The sequence below is a fragment of the Anabas testudineus genome, chromosome 2 (genome assembly GCF_900324465.2).
Source record: "Anabas testudineus chromosome 2, fAnaTes1.2, whole genome shotgun sequence".
Lineage (NCBI taxonomy): Eukaryota > Metazoa > Chordata > Actinopteri > Anabantiformes > Anabantidae > Anabas > Anabas testudineus.
In genome coordinates, this window is record NC_046611.1 from 23,414,857 (window position 1) to 23,441,302 (window position 26,446).

General features: G+C 40.8%; 2 protein-coding genes and 1 long non-coding RNA gene across 5 annotated transcripts in view; 1 reads left to right on the top strand and 2 right to left on the bottom strand.

The window, feature by feature from the left end:
* The window catches only part of map3k22 (mitogen-activated protein kinase kinase kinase 22), a 31,685-nt gene extending 23,731 nt beyond the window's left edge, over positions 1–7,954 (bottom strand). The window contains exon 1 of the mRNA XM_026362161.1: positions 7,579–7,954. The gene's annotated coding sequence lies outside the window, so the exon portion shown is untranslated. The remainder of the gene's footprint in view (positions 1–7,578) is intronic.
* Positions 7,955–8,129: 175 nt separating this feature from the next.
* LOC113162942 lies at positions 8,130–18,565 on the top strand. The gene is made up of 4 exons (XR_003298855.1): positions 8,130–8,262; positions 11,858–12,009; positions 16,293–16,365; positions 18,452–18,565. It is a non-coding gene; the product is annotated as an uncharacterized LOC113162942 (long non-coding RNA).
* On the bottom strand, positions 11,339–25,998 carry dlec1 (DLEC1 cilia and flagella associated protein). 3 transcript variants are annotated; one of them, XM_026361208.1, is made up of 40 exons: positions 25,591–25,765; positions 24,410–24,460; positions 24,107–24,327; positions 23,858–23,998; positions 23,580–23,736; positions 23,336–23,449; positions 23,058–23,242; positions 22,530–22,753; positions 21,264–21,348; positions 21,047–21,134; positions 20,757–20,930; positions 20,509–20,645; positions 19,909–20,001; positions 19,261–19,351; positions 18,980–19,142; positions 18,444–18,636; positions 18,199–18,275; positions 17,856–18,018; positions 17,668–17,764; positions 17,404–17,534; positions 17,108–17,269; positions 16,866–16,996; positions 16,524–16,674; positions 16,246–16,362; positions 15,940–16,061; positions 15,627–15,812; positions 15,481–15,548; positions 15,235–15,386; positions 15,035–15,150; positions 14,861–14,931; positions 14,207–14,427; positions 13,901–14,056; positions 13,682–13,804; positions 13,473–13,567; positions 13,226–13,313; positions 12,888–13,085; positions 12,609–12,770; positions 12,362–12,512; positions 11,882–11,999; positions 11,339–11,767 (listed from the first exon to the last, which is right to left on the bottom strand). In XM_026361208.1, the coding sequence occupies exons 3-40, from the start codon at positions 24,188–24,190 to the stop codon at positions 11,641–11,643; spliced, it is 5,112 nt and encodes a 1,703-aa protein (XP_026216993.1). In that variant the 5' UTR covers positions 24,191–24,327; positions 24,410–24,460; positions 25,591–25,765; the 3' UTR covers positions 11,339–11,640. The 3 variants fall into 3 exon arrangements, with proteins under 3 accessions (XP_026216993.1, XP_026216995.1, XP_026216994.1); XM_026361210.1 differs by lacking the exons at positions 24,410–24,460; positions 25,591–25,765 and adding an exon at positions 25,970–25,998; XM_026361209.1 differs by lacking the exon at positions 24,410–24,460.
* Between the last annotated feature and the right edge of the window lie 448 nt (positions 25,999–26,446).

Here is a 26,446-nt window from a genome sequence, read left to right on the forward strand (position 1 = left end):
AGGTTAATGTATCCTTTCATAAAAAGAAAACCCTGGTAGACAAATAATAACAACACAACAGGCAAGTGTTGTATTTGATGCTGGTAACGCAATCCATCTAAATCCTGTGAATGCACTGATGTGTCTTTACGCTGCAGGCACAGTGATGAGTTTCTCTGTTTGATGATGGAGGAGCCTTGTGCCCCTGAGATCCCATGGTGCAGCAGCGAGGCAGGTGTGGTAACTTGCCTATCTGTGTAGTTCAGGTACAGACAGTGACACAAAGCCAGAGCATTTTCTCTGATTTTATTTGTTGATGATTAGAAGTAAAAACAATGGAGAAAATCCTGTTATTTTGCAGAATAAAAAACATGTATAATATAATAATATGTCTTGCTTCACAACGTGGGAAACTTTTTTTTTGTCTTTAAATACAAGCTTAACAATAAGGGAACAGGAACTAGAGAAATAGCTGCAGTGTGCTGTGAGAGGTGGGTCTATGTTGTCCTATTAAAATGTGTGTTGTAGTTATGACCTGGCGTGTCCGCCCATACAACATCAATCGTATGGCCACATAAGGCCATGCAAGGTAAGCTGCAGTACGATAGCCAAAAAACGTTTTTCAGGGTTACATTGAGATAAATATAACTATTCATATTCTAACACTTTATGACATAAATCCTTAGTTATTTTAAGTGCACCGTTCAACTTTTAGCAGATTGTTGTGGCTGAGTGATGTGTGAACTAGCTGCTTATTTTTCTACACACCAACAACACAGAATCACAGCTACTGTTTTACACACTCTGTGTTTAAACCACAGTGCAGGGGCCAACGTTTGATATTAGCTCTAAGTGAAAAAGATGTATGTATGTATTAATAAGCATGGCAAACTGATTCTACTTTCACAATCAGTTTGTGCCAGTCTGATCAGCAACATATTTTATCAACAGCTTGTTAGACCCCAACTAAAAAGCCTCCAGACATATTAACTACAGCAGAAAACTACTTTTTTTTTCTTGAAGTATCACTTTTTCTTTGACTATCTCCAGTGTCCATGTCGTATGTGTTTTCAAAGCTTGCACCACTGTGTACAGTATGTCTCTTTTACCCTAAACATTCAGCAAAGACAAATGTTCCAGCCAGTCTGCAGAGACACAAAGAGTTTTTCTTTGTGTCAGCCAGAAACCTTTTCATACAAGCAATAAAGGCAGCCACAAGAGCAATTTACAGCCTGAGGGGCAGAGACACAGGGTGCCAGCAGAGTTTGAACATGGGAGCATGCAGTACACTCCTGTCAGTGGCACAAATCACAACAGCTAAAGGATTGGAAAGCTAAAACTTCAAAGCACAAATATGAAGCCGCTTTCTTTGAACAAGGTTTTCTAAATATGAGCATGTGGACTAACCTATATAACCAAATTTATATCAGGACACAATCAAACAAACGATACAAAGAACTACAACGTACCAGATAAGGGATGTACAATATTTAGTATGACTAATATCAGGTGGCACAGTGGGAATAGCAGAGGGAAGGTGGTATGATATGTCACAGCAAAGCTCTGGATCAGGCTGTGATAGTATGGTTCTGCTGACCACACATGAAAGAGATGAAGAACAACTACAGGACAGGTGGTCTCCTAGCACCACATCGCCTGGTCTGCTGCTAACACACACTCAGTAACATGCACGCTCTGAAACAGAACAGTCCCTGTCCCGTGCCAGCAAGTCACCAGATGGCCCATCTGCCTTGCCCCTCTGCCCAGCATGGTGCCAGGCTAGTGGTGCCCACTGATCGCCAGCCCAATTCTCCACACACTTCTTGGCAGGCGGGCAATGTGACAGCCCCGCTTGTTGAAGATCAAATGCTAATCGCCACTCACTCTTGTTGCTCTGCTGCCACATGTCCTCCACAAAAAAAAAAACTAAAAAAACAGTCCGTCTCTCTACTAGATTGTTAGTGATGAAACTCATTGGACAAACACACAAATATTGCGCACATCCAGAAGTGCTTCAGAAACTGTGACGCACTTTACTGTCAAATATAGATAACATCATCAGTCGGGCTTGGGTTCCATTGGCAGATTGCTCTCCTTTGTCACAGCATGAGGATTGAGGAAGTTAATTTGAAAAGGGGAAAGCAAAGGATACAATTTCAGAGAAGCATTTTGTCGAATTGCCTGAGCCAGACAAATCACAGCCGTGCTCCTCAAAACCACACACAGCTATTTTATTTTTGTTAGGACGACTGAACAGGATTCATGCATCCCTCTTTCCGATCCGTTACATCACTTTCAAATAGCAAATAGTGTGACTGCGGGTCCCCGAGGCAAACTCTTCAGACTAGAGGAGAGGAACCCAGCTCTGCAGATGCTTTTCTGGTGGTTTGAGCAGCATGACCTCATGTCTGACATCACTTTTGTGGAGATTCCAAGAAACTGCCACTTCACAGGTCAATTAATAAACTTTGCAAGATGACTACATGACTTTTGGGCTCACTGGTTTTCCTTCTCGCAGACACATCCTGTCTGCAGACGTCATTTCATGCCAACCTTCAATAAAGAGAATCGCACAGATCAGTAGGTGAAGACAAGGCACTACGATGATGGAAATCATCAGGATCACAGCTCTGATCCATCACAGGTCGCAAAGGGTTTCATTCAAAGCAACTAGGATACGTCTTCTTTCTTTGTTCTGGTTGGTGGAATAAGAACCTGCATATGTGTGACCATCAGCAGCAATGGTGGATTTAACAGCAGGCCCAGCAACAAGTTTGAATACCTGTACTGTGTCTAGTGTGTTTGCAGATTGCGGCTCTTTAAAGCAATAGTCGGTCTGGAATAGATACTGATTTACTCTGTGGCTGACAGTTAGATGATAATGCAATGCTCACATCTGTACAGGAAAGATACAGCTACAGCCAACAGCTGTTTTCCTAGCTCAGCATAAAGACTGAAAATCAGGTTGGCTCTGGCCAACAGTAACAAAATCTCCCAGCACCTTTACAGTCACATAAACCAGCGGGAACAACATTTACTGATTTCAGGAAGGATTATTTGCCATTTAATTAGTGAAATTAAAGTTACTGTTAGATCCGTGCAAAATAACTATATATATATATATATATATATAGTAATATATTACAGATGAAAGAGTGATGAGATCACATTTAATCTATCACAGATCTGACATCACAATCACTATATGCTGAGTTGTCATGAGCAGGAAGTGAAAGATGATTAGTGGGCCGTGGATATTTAGGTGACTTATTCTTTTTGAAAGGTCAATAGTGGGGGTGTCCTGTCTACTGGACGTTTACCAAAGCTGTTGCGACCACCCTGCATGAGTCAGAAGGATTATGCTGATTGTGGGAAGTAAGACAATATTGTGTGTCTTGTTGCTCAAAGAGCAGACTGAGGGTTTTCCATGGGTGTTGGTAGGAGCGTGTGGGCAGAAGGACCATCATTACCTTTGCTCCTCTTATGTTTCACAGGCTGTTGCGGAGCAGAGATCCAAGCTCTTCAATGGGACCCAAAGCATTCCTACAACACACCAAGAAGACTCCTCCTGTGTTCTGGCCCTAAAAGCATTTAGTTTCATCTCAAAACTTTTCAGTGAAATCTCTCATTTACTGTGTGGGTTAGCACATAATGTGGGGCAGACATTCGTGATTCCCAGCTGTGAAACCACAACAGTTTGGAGACACCATGACTATTCATCTATTGTCTTTATCTGTTTAAAATTAGGTGCACTCCCGACAGATGTACTTTTTTGTACGTGTAGGTCAAATCGCCAAAGGTAAGAATGGAAACATGTTAAGATGGTGAACATATTAAACATGATGCCTGCTTGGATTAACATAACATAATGCGCAGACACTGTTCAGACTTCAGAAAAGTCACTGGTCACGTGTTTAAGCACTGGTTTCATCACTTCACTTTAAAACCAAAGACATGTAAGAGGACTTTAGCATCAGCAGTGGATAACAGTGGGTATAGTCATGAATAGGGGAGATGAAAGTACCACATTAGCTCATTCCAGTGGTACCATTCATACTTCAGAGTAAGTGAACCCCCCTTAGTTAAAGCAATGGATCTGTTCGCTCAGAGATAAGTAGATTTGTCTACCATTAACAGAAACCACTGAACACAGGCTAAAAATAGCCAAATGAAGGAGTCTCCTGCCATCAACAATATCCACTCCCTGGATCACTACAACTATATTCTCCCCTCGAGAGGACTCGAAGCACAATCTGTAAAGTAAGCTGTCTTTTCCATTATGCAGTGACATGCTATTACAAGCACATTTATTCATTGTGTTTCTCCACCCAAAGGCAGCCATGCAGAGACAGCTCATAGACTAAGCCCATTTCACGAGACCGAATGTCAAACAGCTGTGGCAAGAAACTATTTCTGCCTTGCCACCAAGCTGTTTATCCACGAGGGGCGTCTCACTTTTGAGCTTTTGATACTCAAGAGGCTGAATGAGCGTGACAGTGGAAAATCCAAAAGCAATTTCGTGAATTAATTTCGAGACCTCCCTCCCCCAAACACCCACCCACGCCAATTTCACTTAACATCTCTGCAACAAATCACAAACGGCCTCAGTTATTTATTTATGTAATCGTATTCAAATACATCAGTGGACATCAGAAACTAAGATGCCCGACCAGTTCCGGTATTTTTCGTAACTTTGTACACAAACCTCTCCTCTGCGTTATCGTGTGACCTCATCTGGGTGCATGTTGTCTATCCGGCTGTTCTTGCAGCCTCAGGCTTTGCTGCCGCTGATGGCATTGTCCTTACAGTCAGACAAGCTGTGCAGGCAAAGCTCAATCAGGACAACTTCCTCTAGGTTTTCTGGAGTGGAAGGGGGTTGGACCTTGCTGCACTTTCTGAGAAAAGCAACGCAGACTGACTTCAGAAAGCAGCGCATTTTGCTTCACTGTAGGCTTCATTCCTATTTGATCTAAGTTGTGTTTTCCACCCTTTATTATAAAGTGTCAACATAGCAACAACTTTGTCAACAAAATGCTGTAATGTCACATATCTCAGCAGACCATTAATCCTGTACCATACTGAACTGCCACAGTCAGCAGTCACTGCTTTACGTCATCTTGGGTGTGTCGCAACCAGCTCCGCACACCTGTATTTGTGCAATGTCAATCTTTGCACATGAGCTTAAAGCGTTCGAAATCCACCTATTTTCTTCAAGCATACATCTGTATTTTTCACAGCTCGTTGCTCTCTCTCTCTGGCTGAATATGGCCAGTATCTGCCAGTACAACCAGCAAGTTAATATCTGTACAATCAGACTAGACAATTATCTTTTTCCTCTTGCTGTAAATACTCTCTGCCATCTGGTATTGTCTGACAAGTTTTCCTTAGTCTGTCACCAAAGTGTGGCATCCCCCTGGTTAACCCATTAGAAAGCCTGGTTGCCGACAGTCTCCCGGCCTCTGCAGAGGACCGAAGCTCTGTTACAATGCTTACTTGTTTTTTTTTTCGAACCTTCAAGTCTTTGCAAGTAAAAATGTAAAGTCGGGTGTGACACCTGTAAAGAGATGTGCCATTGTTGTTGTGTTTGATGTTAGCGCTCCTGGAAAAGAGGAGACGTACACAGATGTATACAGTGACGTCTAGATCTATGGCGGCTCTCCAGCCTGTGGAAAAACAAACCAGTTCTTGGACTCTTGGAAAAAGGGGATTTGTTCTCATGCAAACCTTGGCCTAAAAGGACTCATGCCTATTATTAACATTACTACGAATAATAATATTAATAATACATTTATTTATAGGGCACTTTTCTAAACGTGTTACAAAGGGCTGGGTTACCTCTGTTTTTTGTTTCTTATAATAAATTAAAAAAAAAAAACACATGTAATCCAACAAATCCAAAAGCAGCTGAGAACTAGGTGTCCAAACTTTTAATCCCAATTACACCCCCTCCAGAACCAAAGAATCCTTCAATAGCATATTTTTCTTTCAGGTCTTGCTGATGAGTAAAAGCTTGCGTCTTTCTCCACCTGTAAAACAGGTTCGCAAGACAATACGAGGTCTCAGACAGCTCAGAATTGTTTCCAAAAACATTTCCCACTGAAAACAGCACTTCTATTGTCTATTTTACACATAATAATCTCCAGCATCTGATACAATGCACTAAAATGCATCAGGCTACCTAATAAGATGAGACACTTTCTTATGATGATGGTGAAATATTAGTTTTTTACTGTGTTCCCAGGCAACATCTACTTTTTAACTAGAAAAACAAAAATAGTTCCTCAGAAGAAGATAATCAGTTACTGTATGAGTCACTGTAACCTCTGACACCCGGCCCTCTGGTCAGGGGGCGTCTGGCAGGTCGTCAGGCTTCTGTGAATTCAGCAATAATAGCATGACTTCACACCCCTAGCTGAGGGGACAACATGAGGTCAGTCTGATTAAGACGTTCAGCTAAAAAAGCCAGCGTGACATCATCCTGGGAGACAGCAAGCTTGTTAAGAAAAGTAAAAAGAAGAACTTTATCTGACAAACCCTGTGATATCATCTCAAAATCTTTCCCCACAATGAAATCAGCATTTTTTCTTCAACACAACCTGTAAAGCAGAAAGTCAGATTCCCTTTTCATCATTCCCAACAAAGAACAATTAGCAACCCATCGCTTCTGTGTCTGTCTGGCATTTATACTGTGGGATCCAGTCCCATTGTCACCTGAATTGATTTGTTTTACTAGAGTCACGCCAAACCTATATGTAGGCAGATTCCACCTGACAGCCTGTCTTTCACTTTAAGGCCATTTCAGAGCCCCGAGGGCACCAAAGTGCTGATAAACGCATCTGTCAGTTTGCCGCCCAGACTCCTGTGAGTGCTGTTTATATTGATTTGATCTGATGAACACGATGGTCTCATTAAAATCTAATTTGGCAGACTGTCTCAGAGGTCTGAATGAAGCTCACCGCCATCCTCATCACTTACACAAAACAATCGCCTCATGTACCTTAAACGCTTTGATTATGCATGGACAGAAGTGAGGGGTGACCAGGACAATTGTGAGGTGGAAAAGATGGAGCATGTGAGGAACTTTTCAGACAAGAGCCAAGAGATTGGTCCTTGCAAAGGAAACACTGGTCTAACTGACCACTGTGAATCACAGAGGTCTGGAAGACCAACGGCAGAGAAAGAAGGACAAACAGGATGAATGAGGTTACAGGCAAAGGATGAAAGTGACTTTCCAGAAATCCCTCACGCCTCCACGCCAGCAAAACATGCCCCCTGACAAAAACCATGTGAAAACAAACAAACTCTAATGGATCAGAAATAACCACCTCAGTTCATATGAGTCTATTTGATTTTAGTGAACTTGCATTGAAATCCACTGGGTCCAAGCAACAGTTCCCACTTGCAGGAGGACCTGTCCTATGAGGTTGTTACCAATGCACCTAATGCACAAACCCAAGTTTAGTTATAGAAGTAATTATAATTATAACAGAACTAATTATAACTTCACGTCTGTTTTAATATCCAGACATTTCAGCTAGTAAAATCGGGATGACACCTTATTAAAGCAGATATTTTACCAAACCACGTCTGAACTCTCACCTTGTTATCTGTGGGACTCCATGTTGTAGAAGGGGTCGCAGGATTGACGGAGCTCAGCGGATTACGGAGTGTAAGTTGTCACAGAAAAACCACAGGACTAGTGGAAAAATCCCAAAAGATGCAGAGCAAATGTTGCTCAAACAGGAGGCTGAAATCCGGAAACTGCGCTCAGCGCTGAGGCGCAGAAATGACACCGACAAGCTGCGTTGACACGTTAAAACCTCCTCTGCTCCAGGTGCATAATCCACAGCGGACGGTCGCATTCACAGTGGACAACAACACGAGGCGATGCGTTTGTTTTCAGGGGAAAGTTTGGTCCAACCTGCGCTTTGCTCGTCTCCACAAACACACAGTGGAGAGAGAGAGAGAGAGAGAGAGACATAGAGAGAGAGAGAGAGAGACATAGAGAGACATAGAGAGACATAGAGAGAGAGACATAGAGAGAGAGAGAGAGAGAGAGACATAGAGAGACATAGAGAGAGAGAGAGAGAGAGAGAGAGAGAGACATAGAGAGACATAGAGAGAGAGAGAGAGAGAGAGAGAGAGAGAGCGCCTCTGATGTCACAACAACGTGAGCTCCAGGAAGTGGTGACGCGCGCCCGTGGTGCGTTTCCAAGGCAGCGGCGTTAAACAGCGGGAAGCAGCGCCCCCCCGCGGATACCTGCGGCAAGCGGCAAGGCTAAGGTAGGTATAAAAAAACTTAAGATTAATGTCGTTAAAGTGGATTAAAACACAAAATGACATTTCTCCGATAGTGTACATGTAGCTCAAAACTGTACAATGTAGTCTCCTGTGGTTTCAGGGAGGTTGAAATTCATTTGGTTTTGTTTGTTTTGTTCATTATTATGAACATTAACTTCAACTTGAAATGCTCCTGGATGTTCAGAAGCTGCGACTGAAGCTGAAACTCTTCATATCAGGGCCTGACTGGAAGCCACTTTTCCTCTTTGTTGGGATATGAAATAGATTTTAGTTATTTGTTCCAGGTAATGAATAATGGCCATCACAGACATGTCAATTACAGTAAAGTATTTCATAGAAGACATATTGCGTAGTTCAGTTTCTAGTTAAATGCCTAACATATGAGAGCTTTGCACCTTCAGACACATTTAGCATACTGAGACACCACTGGAATAGTTTTAGGATTATATAAAACAGCTGCCACTGAGAGCTTTTTATTATTTAATAATATTTGAATAAATATGAAATATTACAAATGTGCAAAGTAGAATAAGTTACTGATGAATCTGCTGTTGCATCCTGAATAAATCTGAAAGGGCCTAAAGGATTCAGATGATTTAATATTTTATCCAGACTCATTTATTTAGTTAGTTACCTGTAAGGTAAGGCCTTCACTTGGCCTTCAGTAGTCAGTGTGTCGTCTTTTGATTAGCAGAATACTAAACACAAACAGTGTAGTTTCAAACAGAAGCGTTTGTACAGTGGACAGAACCGAATCTTCCCCGTTTAGCGCGTTTAAGCCGCCTGCAGACACTGAGTAAATGACATAGTGTCATAACACAGTTGTATGCATGTGATTGTTAATGAATTTGTCAACAACTGTAACTTCCACTTCCAGGTGTGATACATAGTTCGCTGTTGGTGGATCATTCTTTGCAAAGCCTCAGGAGGCCGTGCACATCTGACATCTCAGACAAAAGCATGACGGCCTTTGTCGTGTCACAGCTTGATAACTCAAGTCATCTTCCAGGAAAATTCAAGATCTGGTGTTCCCAGTTCAGCTGCCTGTGCTTGGAACTGGATCATCTGGAGGCAGTTGCAAGCACAGTTTTTCTCTGAAAGTTCACTGCAACAAACATGAAAATCAAATATTTCAGATACCTAGACGGCTCTAGAAAAGCCACAAACACTTTATCAGTGCCACTAAGAATGTTAAATATTTTCAAAGTAATATTTTAAACATTATCACGTTTATCATTGCTTATAAATGTCAAACAACGTGAAAACACACATGTAATAAATTACCATTTATTACAGACGGGAATACAGTTTGGATTTTCATCATAACCAACACGTCATACATAGCTTGAAGATAGTCATACTGAAAGTTAAGACAAGATTTTTGTTTTCTAAAAGTTGTAATAGTTGAGGAGGAACTTTTAGAGTATAAATGAGTGTATATTCAGTTTTAAGCTGTGATACAGTAGTACTGCCAGATGTTGAGGTGTCACCTGATGAGAAGTTGTTTAGTTGTTTAAACACATTTTTAGTTCATGCACTAATGATAAGAAGCTCATAAACAGATCAGGAAAACTTCTAAATGGTCCAGTAATTACTCCCTCCTCACAAAATGAGCATTATTAACCAAAATGTCCTCCCTTGACACAGTTTTCAGGAGCCATTAGGAACCCTGACCTCGCCTGTGGGTACGACACCTGCAACACCTGTAAACATCCTTAACATTTGGACACCCAGTCATTATTTTTCTGGCAGTGTGATAAGAATGTTGTGTTCAGTAAGCATGTCAATGTGAAGACAAGTGAAGCAGTTAGTGAGTTGAACGCGGTGAGATGTGTGTCACTACACATCTTAACAGTATGTTGTCCATTTGCAAGCTAGAACTGAGGCTGTGTATTAAAACTACACATAACGCTCACTAAGAATACAACCTTGCACAGCCCTGTCCCCTCTTTCCTGCGCATTAGACCAGAGTATAGGAACAACCAATGCTGTACTGACCTTGGCCCCAGCATTGCACACATTAGTTCCACACAGCACTGTGTTATTGTGATCAGACATGCCCTTGTTCTGTGTCAGACTGCTTGAGTGCAATGAATATCAATTGGACATTTGCATCTCTCTGTGGGTTTGTAGTGCTTGTAGAAGTCTGTCCCGCTGAATTGTGCTGTAGACGAACACGGCAGGCAGCTGTTATGAACAACAACAGTCTGTGTATGTGTGTGTGTGTGTGTGGGTGGGTCTATGTTCTTGTGTGTGTTTACCTCAGAGAATGTTTTTGTGATCTCTAGAGGAAAGCAGGATGCCTTCACTGTCAGTTTTATGAAAAGCCTGAAAGGCAGTAAGGTTATTATTTTGTCACCTGTTTGTCTGACGGTCTGCAAGAAGAAAAACCTCATATTAAAAACAGAGGCACCAGAGTCACACACACACACACACACACACACACACACACACACACACACGCCTGCACAACCTGCACAGGTCCACTCCAGCTGGCAGGTCTGTTTGTCCTGAGGGCTGCAGTGCTGGGAGGTCACTCTGATGTTATGGGTATTGAACCAGTCTTTGCCATCCTCCTGGTGCTGGCACAAGCTGGGAGCATGTGTACACGTGTTACCATACTTGTTTTGATTCTTCTGCCAGTCTCCTTTGATCTTTGCTGGAAGGGTATTCTAGGAAAATCAATTTTCCCTTCAGGGAGAACTGGGGCTGATATCGACTTGTTCGGAATCAGCAAGATGTTTGCAAGTGAGGCTATCTCCACAGGAAATACTAAAAATAGAAGTGATGGTTTTTTATTCACAGATCCAACGTAAGACAAAAAAATGGCAAATTTGGGCAAAGCGGGGATTCCCAGTGGAGGAGACATTGCTGTGGGCCATCTCAACTAGTTGTTGTAACAGTTCTGACACAGAGGCAGAACATTTCTGCTAACAGCTACAGAACTGCTGCTCATGGATCATTTAATAAAACCACAGCAGAATTAAAAAAACATGCAGTATCAGTGATCAAACAGGATTTCCTAGTATCCATCTCTTGTGATTTCCTGTTCTGGAAAGTGTCTCTGTGGGATATGCACATGTCCATGTGCAGTGGGCCTGGAATGCTGCTGCTGTATTTCCTGGACTGTAGAAGACTAAATCTCAACTTGTTTTTGTAACTACATAGTGATTGTAATAAATCAAAGAGATTTCATGGCTAGTATTTCCAGTAAATACACGTAATAAAATGAACTGAACCTGGCAAGTTCTTCTGTACATTTATTCATATTTATCATTCTTTTGTAGTGTGAAATCTTACAATATGTTGGTTTAAAGGCAGCAGGGATAAACAGCAGGTGATTCTTGTGTGACTGCAGTGTTAGAGGCACATCTCGTTAGACCTGTATATTTCGTCAAAGGATCCTGTTCCCTGGAGCTGCAGAGTGATGGGGGTTTTCTCCAAGGGAGACTGAATCATGACGATGGCCCTGAACTCTCTGTCCCCACTACAAGAAAATACAGAGTAGATATCTGATCAAATATTTTGAGCATGTTTTTAATATGGAAACAAAATGTTTCTTTTTGAACCTTTTCAGAAATAGTGTTCTGTGGTTTGGTACCTGGGAGTGAACCTGATCTGTAGACACTCGCTGCAGCTGCTGACATTGAGCTCCTTGAACCTGAGAAGCCCTGAGTCTGGTGTCACTCTGAACACATGGGAGTCTCCTTCATCTTGCTCTACACACAGGTACATGCAGTGAAACATACAGGTGCAAAAACTCTTTGTGACTGACAAGGTTCTACACAGTAGAATGCTGGTTTCTGGTGTGACATTTTCGTGTCAGTGTCCAACACTTACATCATGTCTCTACTAATTCCTATGTAGGAGAAAGCACTATTTGTTAAACTAGTGTTTATTCAAATGGCCCCAAAACTGGTTATAATAAGGTCAAAGAGTTGTTGCTGCAGAAAAAAAAACGAGATGACTCATGTACAGATGTACTGTCGATGTAAAAACAAAACGTTGTGGCTAAGCTGAAAACGCCCAGAATAAATTTAACGGCACTAAAATGAGCATCGCAAAATGATTCAGTGGTTACCTATAACTGATTTCCAGTATGTGTGGGCTCCGTGACAGCAGAGGTTTACTTCCACTGTCTGTGTCTGTCCCACATAGCACAACCCAAAGTCGACTCTGTCGGTAGACAGACACAGTGTAGCGAGATCCAAATAGGCACGAAGAGGCACTGTCTGCACAGAGAAGAGAAGAAATGAAAGAGCGTTGATAACTCTGAAACATTGTTGTTGTGGTTTTATTCTCATTTGAGATTTATTACAGTCTCTCACCTGTAGGCTGTTGTTGCTGTAATGAATCAAGAGGTTTTGCTGGAATTTCAGCTTCCTGTGCCCACTTGCGCTGTGGATCAACATCACACCAAGAGGGACTTCCTTGTCTGTCTGGTCTACATGGTCCAGAAGAGACAGGGAGCAGTGGAAGGCTACTTTTACCTGACATTCACACAATTGAGTACAAGTTACTATCATGTATAACAAGATAACAGAACATATTTCAAAGAATTCTCCAGGCTTCAAGAGCCTGTTTTCATTTTCCTCGCCTTATCACACCTGTATGCTGTGCTGCGGTTGGAGCACCAGAGACTGACTGTCACCAGCAGGTGGGTTGCTGGAAGTGCTGGTCTGGGCTCGAGGCGGAGGCTTGAGCACTATAAATGGAGGCTGAGTCCCCAGTCTGAAGTGTAGGGGCATGTCTGAAGTGTTGTTCAGCTGAAAAGTCTGAGTGATGTCAAACTCTTGCACCACAACCTATAAATCAAAGAATCCAGAAAAACAACCCGAACTAATGACTCATCAGAAACACTGTATGCCTTTAGGATCAATTTCTCCAGTGAGCACTTCAGCATATCAGAGCAGTTTACTTAGTATTGTACATATCTTGGACCAACCTCCTTCACTGATTCCGCCCTCAGTAAATCTCCAGATGAGGCATGAAACTCCAGCACCCCATCGTCCTCCTCCATCTGCACAAACAGCCTGCAGCGACAGGGAGCCAAAAGGAAGATATTCAACATAATCAAACCACTCCTGAGCTGCTTTTGCCTAAGCTCAGCTGATTTTAATTTAGGGAACATAAATTACATCGGCTGCATCTGGGGTTTGGGGGACATAAATAGTATGATTGTAAGTGCTTACGCTGCAGGTTTAACGGCCGCTAGTAGATCCACTCTGACGGGCTCCAAATCCAAACCCTGAGCTCTTTTAACTTTACCTGGGACCCAGGCAGCTGACTGCAAACATACACAACAAAGTACTAAGGGAATTTAGGGTGCATCAGACCTATCCACTGTTGGTCTTTTCTGGGATTTAATATTGAAATATTGTTTATGTATTTACCATATTACCTCAGAATCTAGACTCAAGAAACCCAGAGCCAACCCCACACATCTGGACTCACAAGCTGACCCCGAGATTGTCAAAGGAGTAAAAGATACATGTATTGTGCCACTGCTCTTTGCTGGAATCACCTTGAAATACACATCAGGAAGAAAATCAGTAATTCAGATGAAGAAAACATGTTGCTAAAAGTGATAAAACACACATCTTAAATCTTATCAACATACCATCTGCATGGGCGTGATGCAGTATGGGTAATCAGAGAGGTTTCCCACGTGAGGTCGAATGTGGACAGAGATTTTTTTCTTTGCAGTAAAGAAATAAAGAGAAGTTTGCTCTTTCTCATAATCCTCCTCAGTTAAATAGTCCTCATCGTCTTCATCCTGAAATCAGTAGGAAGACACTCCAGTCAGCGACATGAGAAATCATGCATTCCTGTGGGTCCTGCCATTGTAGCCATAAGAAGATCCCGGAAGACCACATCACAGAAGTCATTAAAGTTTATGTTTGTTACGTTGTGGTGTTAAACTCACAGTCATGTGTTGGAGGAAGACACTTGTTGCTTCAGAACATGGGGTCGGATTTCTTTCCTGGGCTCTTTGACTGTTCCCATCGGAAAGCAATAATGCTCCGCTCATCACCTCATTGCCATCAGCATCTTTGACAGGGAAGGCGTCTCCATACGTCACCACAACATCCACCAGCTTGTGGTCATTCTGATCTATGTTATACGTCTCCCAGTCCACGCGAATATCTAACAGTAAAAAACGATTTACATTAGATGAATTACTTAACCATCAATGAGACACTATTTTGACTGCTTATACAAAATGACTACATAAAAGAACAGAAGACATGATACATGTCTGAGAGGGCACAACAGGCTACAGGTGAAAGACTTTCTGCCATTACTTCTGGGATGCAACGCATATCTCATAAAGCAAATAATTAACATGCGATATTCAGAAATTTCATGACTAATGACATTTTTGCTACAAGACTTGTGTTGACCTTTTCATGTTCTGGTTCTTTTATTCAACGTTTTTTAATAACATGGGATTCAAAACAACTATATAACAAGGCTTTTCAATAAGTGTGTTAATACATTTTTATATTATTGGAAGTGTTTGTTTACCAAAGAAACGTGCTTCCTCCCTGGCTGGGATTTATTTTATGATTACTCTTACCAAACATGGTGGGATTGTTGATGCGAACAGAACGAGACACTGTGTCACCTCCAGATACATGTGTGCCAAACCTAATGATGTAATCAACAAAGATATTTAAAACTCCTACAATTCTTTAACGTCATTATCAAATGTTTACAATTAATAGTATGAGAAATTGACAGTGGTACAGACTGTATGGTTGGTCCTTGATTCTGGTCATGGGGCTGTGGGCCCAACATCTGAAAGTAGAGCGGACAGCCTGTCACTGTCATCTGCATGGGAATGAGTGTAGGCTCGAGGTCCCCCACCTGCACACAATTAGATTTCAGCGACACACATTGTATGTAAAACTGATTCTTGTTATCTTGCTGTGGATTTAGGAAAAATCCTACTTTGCATATGAGATGATCTCTGTATTCCCCCCACATATCGGTGTAGGCAGTCACATCCACGGTCTGGGTCTCAAATGGTCCCAGCATCCCCGTGTTTGGCAGGACAAAAAAGGCTGCACCCCTTCCATGAGCCAGCAGGCTGCTCAAAAACTCTGCAAATAGATACAGGAATGAGAGTCAGACTCTAAAAGGGCTCAATTTGCTTCATTTTGAAAGTGTGCATACTGATGAAAATCAAAGGCATACCCTGATGTGCTTTTTCTTCTACTTTCTTAGCTTGAACTGAGTGAAGTGGCTTCTTGACATATGTGAATCTACAATTAAGGTGCAGACAATGACACATCAAGTAATAGTTTGATGCATTATTTATGTTAATGAACTAGCTGCTTTACCTTTTCTCTGACTGGTTATTTGGCATTGAAGGATGGCAGCTGAAATATTCTGCTTCCATAGTGAAAGGAGCTGGGATAGCAGTTTGATTGGTTATCAGTAACTGCTTAGTAACGGTTCTCTTCAAAACAACATCATCTCCAAAGTGGAGCACCAGTGTTGCAGAGCGCTCCTCATCTGGTGAAGAGCTACAAGTGAAGAACAGCAATATTTTGTTTGCTAATATCTCAGTCTGGGGTACAGATTTATTATACAGTATAGTCTGGAGCTGATTGAGCAGTTAGCTGGTAGGTAACAGTAAGTCAGAGTAATTACCAGACATTGGGTAGTGAGTAGGACACACTAAGTTTCTTGGGTTTGGAAGCCAAAATGCCAAGAACCAGAGGAGAGTCCATCCCATGGATCTCACAGAGAGCAGCCACTTCAATAGCTTCCAGCTGGACAGTAAGGAAAACAGGAGGATACAGCATGAACTATCAAAAGAATCGTTTTATGTTTGGTGTACTGTGACAGCAGACCAAACGTCATAATTTCAACCTTCACTGTCACATGTTACTTTGGTCTATTTAGTGTTAAATCTTTTAAGTTTCATGACAACTTCTGTTGTTGACTGGTACTTACATCTGTGTGAGAGGTAAAACTAACTGTGATCTCTATGCTGCTATTAGGTCCCAAAGTGCCAGAAGAGGGGTCAAAACTGGTTGTACACACGGAAGCCTGTGCACCCTGTAGCTGAGACTGGTAAGACAAATCACCCAAGTAATAAATGTGTTAAAAGACATTCTAATTTTAGTCAGGTTTACAAGTTTATAAATTGAAAAAAAATGCTATCAAAGCTTATATTTATCATTACTAAAGTAAATCAAGGGGTGAGTTAAAGATAAAGTAGAGCAGCATACCATCCATGTGAAGTGTGAGGGCAGCAGAGTCTGGTTAAAAAGAGTGACGGTTCCCTTGGCAGGAACTCCAATATAGAGATCAGAAAGTAGTAGCTGACAGTTTAGGAGGCACACCTGAGGAGACTGAACATCTGCTCGCACTGACAGGTGACTGCAAGGAACACATGGGTCACTGGGTAACATCTATAATGCTATGTAATAGTGTTGTCAAAGGCTGCATCACCTTCACTTGTACCAGCTGAATTAAATGTGACATTTAAGTGAAGTAAAAATCTACATCTTGAGATACAACTTATAAAGAAAATAAAGTTCTTAAACTTCTATGTAGTTGCGTGTCCTTACCATCCTGCTCCATTCTCTACTGTCAGTTCCAGCTCTGTTTCACATTGCTGGCAGAAACGTGGCCTAAAGAGTAAGTCCACACTGCAAGAAGCCAAAGGGAGAAGCACACCTCTGCATGGCTCCACTATTATCTAAACACCAACACAGAAACAACGATATAGCAGGAATAACAGCAACACTAGCATCATAACATCTATGTTTGCTTATTGTAGTTACAATATTCTGCGACATTAGTTCTGTACCTGTGTGGCTTCATGGTCCTGCTGACTGTTACGCTTTTCCTCCATTGTCCAGGAGGCTTCCAGCTGGGTTGTGTTGGTGAGCAGCAGTTTGGTCTGAGTCTGCTCCCCGAGCCTCACAAGGCCAAAGTCCACGCTGGGTGCACTGAGGGTCACTATGGGACCCTATTCAAAACCAAATGATTAGCAAAATAGGCAACAGGCCACAGATGGACTGCACTACAACAATATCAAAAATGACATGAAACTCTTACTGACTAAAATCTTTAACATTTTACTGTGTTAAAGTTTGTTCTTACCTTGAAGGACACTTCCACAGCCAAGGTCACAGGTTCATGGTGATGCTCTATGTGACAAAGCAGACTGGTCACAACCCTCTCTGGTTTCCCTCCAGTCATGATAAGATCGAAATCAAAGCACTCATTTTCATCTAGACACAAATCCACGACGAGACAAAGCATTATGACAATATCAGAAGCTGTTTACAATATAGAATCTACAAATGTAACTGAAACATATTGGAAAGGATTCCTTCCTTTGTCATATTACATTTTGTGTCACACCTATTCTACCAGTAGAGGGCTCTACTTCTATTATGTGGCTGCTGCTGTTCATCCTTTCCCACTGGAAATATATGAAGGTCTTGCTGTGGTTCCACATCTATTATGGATGATACACAGAAAACAATATTTATGACTGAAATACTGGCACAGAGCGGTTTGATAAAAATCTAATGTCTGATGAGTATAACCTTGAACTGCCTGCGGGTGGTTGTGCAAATAAAAAGCTCTCCAGGGATTACAATAGCATAGGGCTCCAGCAGGACTTGGTATGGCTCTGTTGACCCCTTAACCTCTATCTCCATGACAATGACATCGCTCACCTTGGAACCAGGGCGCACAGGCTGAAGAACACTAGGTTTCCCACAGACACATATACACAATCCAACACTTTATTAGACAACAAGAGAGATTCTGCTTAGTAAACGTATTTGAAATTAGAGTTCTTTGTAGGTGACGACATTGAGCTGTTATTCTTATGTATTAATATTTACAGTACACAGACCTCCAGCACTGCACGTACAAGGACTTTACCTGTTTTCACTGGGATCTGGCGGTAGCTGTGGGACGTCCCTCAGGACTAAGTGACAGACACCGTGGTAGTCCTTTAACTTAAGAAAATATTTGAATAGTATATGAATTAGCTTATGAACGAGTTTTAAAACTTAATATTCAAAATAAGCCACCAATCTTAACTACTGTACGCCTACTGTATAAATATAATAAACCTTTGATCGTTGTATTCTGTCATGATTTAGCATACTTCATGATCTCTGTACCTCTTCAGGAGAGAAGGTAAACAGGAACTCATGGTCCTGGCAAGGGGCCAGAAGGCCTGATGGAGGGCTAACGTGGAAAACATCATCTGTGGCCAGGTGGAACTGGATATGGGAAGGCTCAGGGGTTTCCCCTGGAAGCAGAGGATGCAGGTTGGGCTTCATAATCTGCCAGTGGAAAGGCAGCTCCAAGTGTCTTCACCATCCAAGACAGAGAAAGAGATATGTAATGTGATATTTAATGATCCCTGATGGTAAACACTTTTTCTTCTTAATAAGGTTGTTGACAAAGCAGAAGCTGTGGTATTGTAGTGAATCAGTATTTAGTTGCTTACTCAAGGACACTTTAACTATATGTGAACACTGGCACTCAAATACAGGTGTTTAGGTTTTAGAGTGGTTTTCCTACACACTGTTTTTCTGTGGCCAAAATCAATACAATGATATATCAACAAATGTTATTGGGTAGAGAGGCACAAGGATCAAATCATTTTTGCCATTTAACTTTGTAGCAATGCTATGTAAAGATGAGACCTTACACATTATTTCTAATAATGAGTTTTTTCTGCTGCACAGAGTGAGGGTTGCAAGGGCTGAAACGGACAAAGTGCTCCGCAGTGAGGTCGTGCAATTCCCCGACTGCAGGAAGCTCCCTCTCTCCAGACACAGACACAAGCTCAAGAGCAATCAGTTGGCCCTCACCTGGAAAACACATTTATCATAGAGCAGAGTGCGTGATAAACAGCTAAAGAAATATATTTAACCTTGAGGTAAAATATTTTAAAGCATGAATGACTGGGGAGCAAAACTTCAAAATCACCTTCAGTGGAAATGTCTTTCACTTGGCAGTTGTCACAGACAATAGTGAAAACCTGACAGCTCTTCTCAGCAGTAGTGGGAAAGAAAACCACCTGCAAACACATAAAATACTGTGTAAGTGGACACACAAGTGAAACTCACAACTAAACTAGAATACCGTATTATGGTTGTATTCAATTCAACATATGCCTTTATTAACCAGTATATTTGTAGTTTACATTTCTGTTCAGACTTATATTCTAAAAACGTTTACGCATGAGTCCAAGGGGAACACTCCTCCAGGCCTTTCTGAGATACAGTGTTGCCCAGAATGGGACAGATATGAGGTCACAGTGACGTTGACCTTTGACCACCAAAAGCTAATCTGTTCATCCTTCAGGTCAAGTAGACACTTCCCTCAAGATATTGCATTGGCATGAATGGTACAGATGGACAAACCAAAAACATATTGCCTCCAGCCACAGCTGCTGCTGGTGCAGAGGCTTAAAACACGGGGAGAAAGCGTTCAATCATTCTAACTGGTCCCACTGTATTTGGGGATTTAACATCTTAGAAAACAGAAAAAAACAAAACATATTTATTCCGTATACAGCTCTTTACTGCTTTATAGTTCCTTCTGAATTGATCATTTCCTTCCAAAATTACTCACCTCCACCACTGTGGCCTCTCCTGGCTGCAGCACAAAAAGAGACGGGCTGATTGCAAAAGGTGGCTGCTCAGAAAAATAAGTTCTGGCTGCAGACTATACAAAGAAAAAAGACAAAGTACCTGTTAAACACAAGAAGAAGCTACTTGGATGAGTAGTGAAACGTTTTGACCTAACAAAAAGGAAGTTCAGTTGCCATGACATTTACATTTACATTTACATTTAGTCATTTAGCAGATGCTTTTATCCAAAGCTTACAAGTGAGGAACAAGGCAAGCAAACAAAATCTAAGTCAAGGAGAAAAAACATCAAAGCAAAGTGCCATCAAAAAAGTGTTTCTGTTTCAATAGATGTGAGTACAAAAGAGCAGAAAAGTGTTTTGTTTTTGTTTATTATTTTAGTGCAAAGGAAGATGCGGAAGAGTTCTGATTTCAGCAGTTTTTCTAAATAGCAAGTGAGGTGGCTGAGCGTGCAGAGTCTGGCAGCTCATTCCACCATCGTGGGATCACATGAGTCAATGTCTTCAACGTCATGAAGGATAAATGTTACTGATACATGTGTTACAGTAACGTGTTAGAGATAATGTGCTGACTTGACTTTTACCCTGAGGTTCGAGGCTGGCCACAGGTTCTTGGGGATTATGCAGAAGGTCCCGGCACTGAGGCCAACATTTTGGCACAGGAACTCAACAAACTTTACTCCTCCAATCAGACAATAACCACAGTCCAGAACTCTTGGTACTGCACAGGAATTAGAGGAAACATATTGTGTTAACAAAGCATGTCCAAATAGAGTACACTGATGAGTATAGCACCAACAACGTTAGGTTAGTAGATTGTAGTGAGACTCACAGGTGAGTACTGGAGGGGGCCGTGTGGCTGCGATGGGCACTACAAACAAGTGCTCAGCCTGAGTCTCCACCACTATAAAATCCTCATAATCTGTGAGGGAGTCTGGAGCAAAACGCACCATGTACTTACAACTCATCCCAGGCGCAACAACTCCACCCTCACCAGGGAATCTCCCTGTCAAAAAAGGAGCACATCAGTAAGCCTGGATAACTCTTTATTCAACTGTGGCCATTTTGTCTTCTGGCCATTAAGCAGTCAGGTGTATAATCAGGACAAAATGAAAAGCTCACCCAGACCAATGGAGAAGTAAGGAGTGGTAGGAGGGATGACTCTGACATGACGGCTTGAGGAAGTCACATTTTTCAACACCAGTGTTGTCTAAGAAAAATCAGGACATGTTAGTGAGCAACATCCCATAGTAAAAGAAGCAGAACTGTAGTGTGGGTATTTACACTGTACAATATACACTGTGCAATGTAAGGTTATAATATGGTCAATAAAACTTACTTCATAAACATGCCCCACACTGTAGTCGGTAAAGACCACCACAGAAGGCTTTGCTAGGAAGACTGGTACAGAATCCTCAGTTGACCTTTTAGATGAAAAGACCACAAACAAAACACCATCTGAGTACGACAGCATAATTAATCAGTATATTCTTTCATTTGTTTTTCAATTTTAAACAAAAAAATAAAAAAATGAAGAAAAAATTTGTTTTTTCAATTTTTGTTTCCAAAACCAAAAGGAAAAAATGGAAAATGGTTAATTTTCCGATTTTGCAGAACAAAGCACTATTTCCCAATGAAAAAGTTAAAATGCAATATGAGTGCTTGTTATCTTTTTTTCCATACCATTATGCATTTTCTCATTTTTTTGGAAAAAAACTCTAAAAAATCTAAAAAATCTAAAAAAAGTGCTTCTATAGAAACACTTTCACAGGAAGTGGTGAAAAGGTAACAAGCATCTAGCATTAAACATGAAACCACAAAGCAAATATTTTTTTCTGTTCACTTGACAAAAAGGAAGTTCTTTTTTTTTTGCCTCTGGTCAGATCTAAGCTGGAGTAATTTAACCACAGCTGGAAGCCTTCTTGATAAAAAACACTTCAAGCCAAGGCCCTGCAGCAAACTGTCCTTACCAGAGAATATTATTGCTGACTCTCATGTGCATAGTGTACTTACTAAGCATACATACACAAAACCTGTTTACACATAAAATAAAATACAAGTGCTGACAAAAATGATACATATCCATAAACGTGTGCATAGAGTAGCATGTTATAGTATCTTTATCTTTAGTATATAGTATCTTAAGATAGGATTCAAAATATGTGTTTTGTCTCTGGATTATAGCTGTGCCAATTTTCTTTTAGACGTTTTACCTCCAAAGTGTTTTTAATATGTCTCTGTGTTAATAGTATGTGATCCTTTTTTGTTTGTAATAACATTCAGAGTCAGTTCAATTCTCACACCATTATATCAAGTCATTAATAACACAATGGAAACTCACAAAGTCAGGCAGAGGTACTATATTGTATGTGGACCAGCATAATGTCTAAAGCTTTAACACAAACATATGCGCTTTGACACAAAAGGTCCACCACTGTTTGCACTGATGTAAAGTGCACTTGTGTTTGCACAAAGAGGGATTGTCTGACCCAGGCTAATTGTATTTTGTCCTGCCTTTTTCACATTTGCTGAAATATGATAAAATTATAAATATTTACTAGTGTAATTATAGAAAGGGCCTTTATACTCAGGACAATGCATGTACCTTTGCTCCTCTGTCCCTTTCCTCTCCTGCTCTGTCTTCACCACTTTGGTCCTCGGATGGATGAGAGATATGCCACCGTGCTGCGCATTTGGTGGAAGGAAGCGAGGATTGCGCAGGAAGTTGTGTCTCTCTTTCAGCTTCTGAAGCTTCTCAAACCCCTCTGCTTGATCTTTCATGCTTGGCTTATCCTTCCACTTTGGTCTAGGTTTGCTCTGGTTTGGCTTCTGAAACACATTAAATGCTATTAATAGACTTTAGGAAATTTATAAATTTCCCTATTTATATTAGACTGATGTAACTACAACTCCATCCTTTCCAACCAAACTCAGAGGAACGTCTATTAATTTTTTACTTTTTATTTATTGTATTATATATTATTGCTATTGTCTCCTTTTTATATACATTTTTTGTTTCTCTGTCTTCATAAGTGGTTTTTATATATTTTTATAGTTAGAAAAATAAATTCCTGAATTATCACTGTTCTTAGCTCCATCTAATCAAAAGGATGCAGGCACTTTAACTCCTCACCTCTCTAGGAGTGCTCTTCCTCTTTGGTGTATCTGAGCTGGCGTCAAAGGTTAGGCTAAGATCTGACTCATTCATTTCTGAGACAGCCCTTCCTGAACTGGGAATCAGAGTGTAACCATCATCCTGAGGTTCTCGGGACACATGCATGGTGTAGGTGACAGTGGGTTTGCCAGGAACTGATTTTACTGACAGAAAAAGGAAAAGTCTCATATTGAGTCTCAACACAACATGAATTGGTCTTTAATAATTTAAGATAAAACATAAAGAAGGTCAGGTACTTGCTGCTGGTGCTTTCACTCGTGGTTTTTGTGTAGTTAGGTAGTCCTGCGGGGAGATCAGGTTGTTCCGTTTAAGGAGATCTTCATCTACACAGCAGGAAAAAGCTGATTTGACTGAAATAAACATCAAATAAAAAGACAATACAATTATTTATCAATTATTGAGTGTACAAGGTAGTACTTACAACATAGTATAACATTGTACTGTACTGTATATCAATTCATATAAAGGTTTCCATCTGACCAGTTAGGAGGCCCTGGTGATCATGAACATCTCCTATCTTCTCTTTCATTTTCTCATAGGCCTGGTTTTCTGTGGCTGCAGCGAGAGCTCTGGCCTGAATGAAATGATTCTCCAGCATGTCTGCTTCTTTAACACGCCGGCTGTATTCAGAATGAACCTATTTTATTAAGAAATAATAATATTAATGTTGATATAAAGTATTTTAATAGTCCTTGATTGACGTTGAATTGGACGACGTACAGTGCAATTTAGCATTGTAATGGACGGTGTTAGGTTACCTGCTGAAGCTCTTCCACATATTTATCATGGTAGCTGCTTCGTCCATTCTTTGTCTTGATGAGGTTTGACAAAGTGTCTTTCCCAATTATGTCTTTCGTATAAAGGTCCTTGAAAGTGCTTGCTAATATGTGGGAGATATCCTAAAATACAGTAAAGATGACAGTGTCTTCTGTTAGTTATCATTGATACGATGTTTACAGGGAGTTTAATGATGAAAAGACAATTTGTGCATCTTAGCGGTACTTTACCTGTGATTTTCCTGAGGCAGGTCTGTGACTATTAACAGAAGGGTCAACCCGCGATTCCTGTCGTGCCTGTGGTTCTTCCAGCATGGCTAACCCAGCAGTAGTCACATTAGCTAACGTTAATGCTAATTTTTAACGTTTTCAAACTGCTAACTTGGCGTTAGCACGGTGAACTCACAATAGGTTTGTTTATGACCACGTAGAGATAACGTCAGCATGTCGACCTGTCGCCAAATGAGAAAATGATACATATTATTAGCTAAGGTTGTGACTATAGCTAATTGAAGTCATCGGTTAGCTAGCTACCTGCTGCTTGTCAGCCATGTTTGTGTACAGGTGGTTGTCATAGCGACGTCTCTATGGCAACCCGCGCACCACATCAACAAAGAAGTGTGAAAACAACACACACACAAAATAATAATAATAAATAAATAAAATCCACATCCTCACATTTAAATAATAGGTTCAGTACTTTACTTAGTTGATACATACAAGATGAACTGCAGCAGGAGACAGTTATGGAGTTAATATAGTGCAAAAGATTTAGTGCAATGCAAACAAAAAAAATGTACATGTATCTGAATATTAGTAAATTCACATTTGTATTTTTGAAGAGAACATTAAATGCTAACATGTCTGAATTATAGGCTATTATGTAGATTTTCATCTTATGACCACCTCATGGGCTTCTGGGCATGAATCGAGCTTATAGGCTCCTTTAACTAACTGTGTAGCCTATATCTTACTACATTGCTGTAATATGTCCAAATCAGGTTATCAAATAAATACATTTTTTCTTTAAGTAGGCCATACTGTCGGTAATGGGGGGATGTTGTTATTCACTGTAGTTGCAGGTGATCTTCAGCTCTGTTTACCTCTACTGACTGATTCATATAGTGTTTATTCACACTGAGCAAATACAATCATAACAACTGGAGCACGGATACGACTACAGTCACAATCAGCAGCTCCATCCCAACTGTAATCCAGCTATAGTAGGTCTCAATCAGCCTCTGCAGTGCTGGTTAGATCCTCCAATATATTACTAACTGTCTCCATCTCTCTGAGTTACAGTGATACTAGCTGCTCAGCAGCCACAGCTGAGGGTGAACCCACTTATTGTGGACACAGCCAGCGGGGATCTACTGCAGCATACAGGCTATACTACCAGAATAAGTAGCTATGGACCAGAGATAATGAAAACGTATTCAGAGGAAACGCAAAAGTAGGAATTCACCACCTCGACCCTTAAGGGGCTCCGTAGGATTCACATTAGAGGAATATTTTTGGTGGCATTAACTCAAATACTGACCATTATGGGAAGCACTAGCCTACACATGTTATCCTATTTGATTAGTTTTGGGATTGAGTTGAAATTGACAAAAACTTTTGAAATGATTACATCAATATTTCACTTTATTGTGTTGGGTAAAAAGGCAATGTCTAGATTGGATCTTAATAAGGAATTAATTACCTTCTCCACTCACCTGTAATTCTTAACCATGTGCGGAAGACTACGTCATGAAACTAGATTCAACAATCACAGCCATATAATGCATGTCATATGATGCAGGCCATTGTCCTGTAATGCATGTAATTTCTATTCCATGAAACTGAAGAATAGCTGCCTCTCTGTGTAATATGCAGAAATACAAACAGGCTCCTGTAAGGAGACTGCTTTTCAGCATATTGTGTCATGCTAATTGTTTTCACAACATTGTGCAGCCCAAGCAAAACACGTATCTGTCAAAACAACTATTGAAAGACATTAAAACAAATAACATGAATGCATTAAGACATTAAAACAAATAACACTCCTGAAATACATATGAATTAGATTTTTAAAGAGGCAATTGTTGAACTCACTCTGTAACTTCTCATGGTGCAGCAAACCCAACACAAGCTGCCAGATTCTGAAAACAGAAAATCAGAAAGAGGCATCTGTGTTATACATCATGACAATGTATAAGAGCTTGTGCATCTTCCTACATTATACAATTCAGTATCCTGTTCAGAGAGTCACTCATAACTAACCAGTAGCCAAAACTGTAATAGGATGTGTCTTTTAAGATGTATTTCTGTGCTTGAAATGGCACTTTGCCAAGCACTGGGCTGAAATGATGGCTAAGAATTGACACCTTTATCCACTGTCACTGCTCACATCATGTGAAGACCCTCAGTGCTTAAGTAATGATGACTACAGACATGTCATAATCCCAGCGCAAACTGTGTAGTGTAAAGTATAAATAGGCAGCAGCACACGTTGTGCTATAAATATCAGAGTGAGGCAACACCCTGAATAAATCAAATCAGGTGGAAAAAATCACAACATTGCATCAATGC

Coding starts and splice junctions, on each gene's coding strand:
- dlec1 (XM_026361210.1), bottom strand. CDS start 24,190: ATGCTGGAAGAACCACAGGCACGACAGGAATCGCGGGTTGACCCTTCT. Junction 15,813..15,939: donor TACTCACTACCCAATGTCTG/GTAATTACTCTG, acceptor CTTCACTTGTAG/CTCTTCACCAGATGAGGAGC. Junction 14,932..15,034: donor AATCAAGGACCAACCATACA/GTCTGTACCACT, acceptor TTACATCATTAG/GTTTGGCACACATGTATCTG.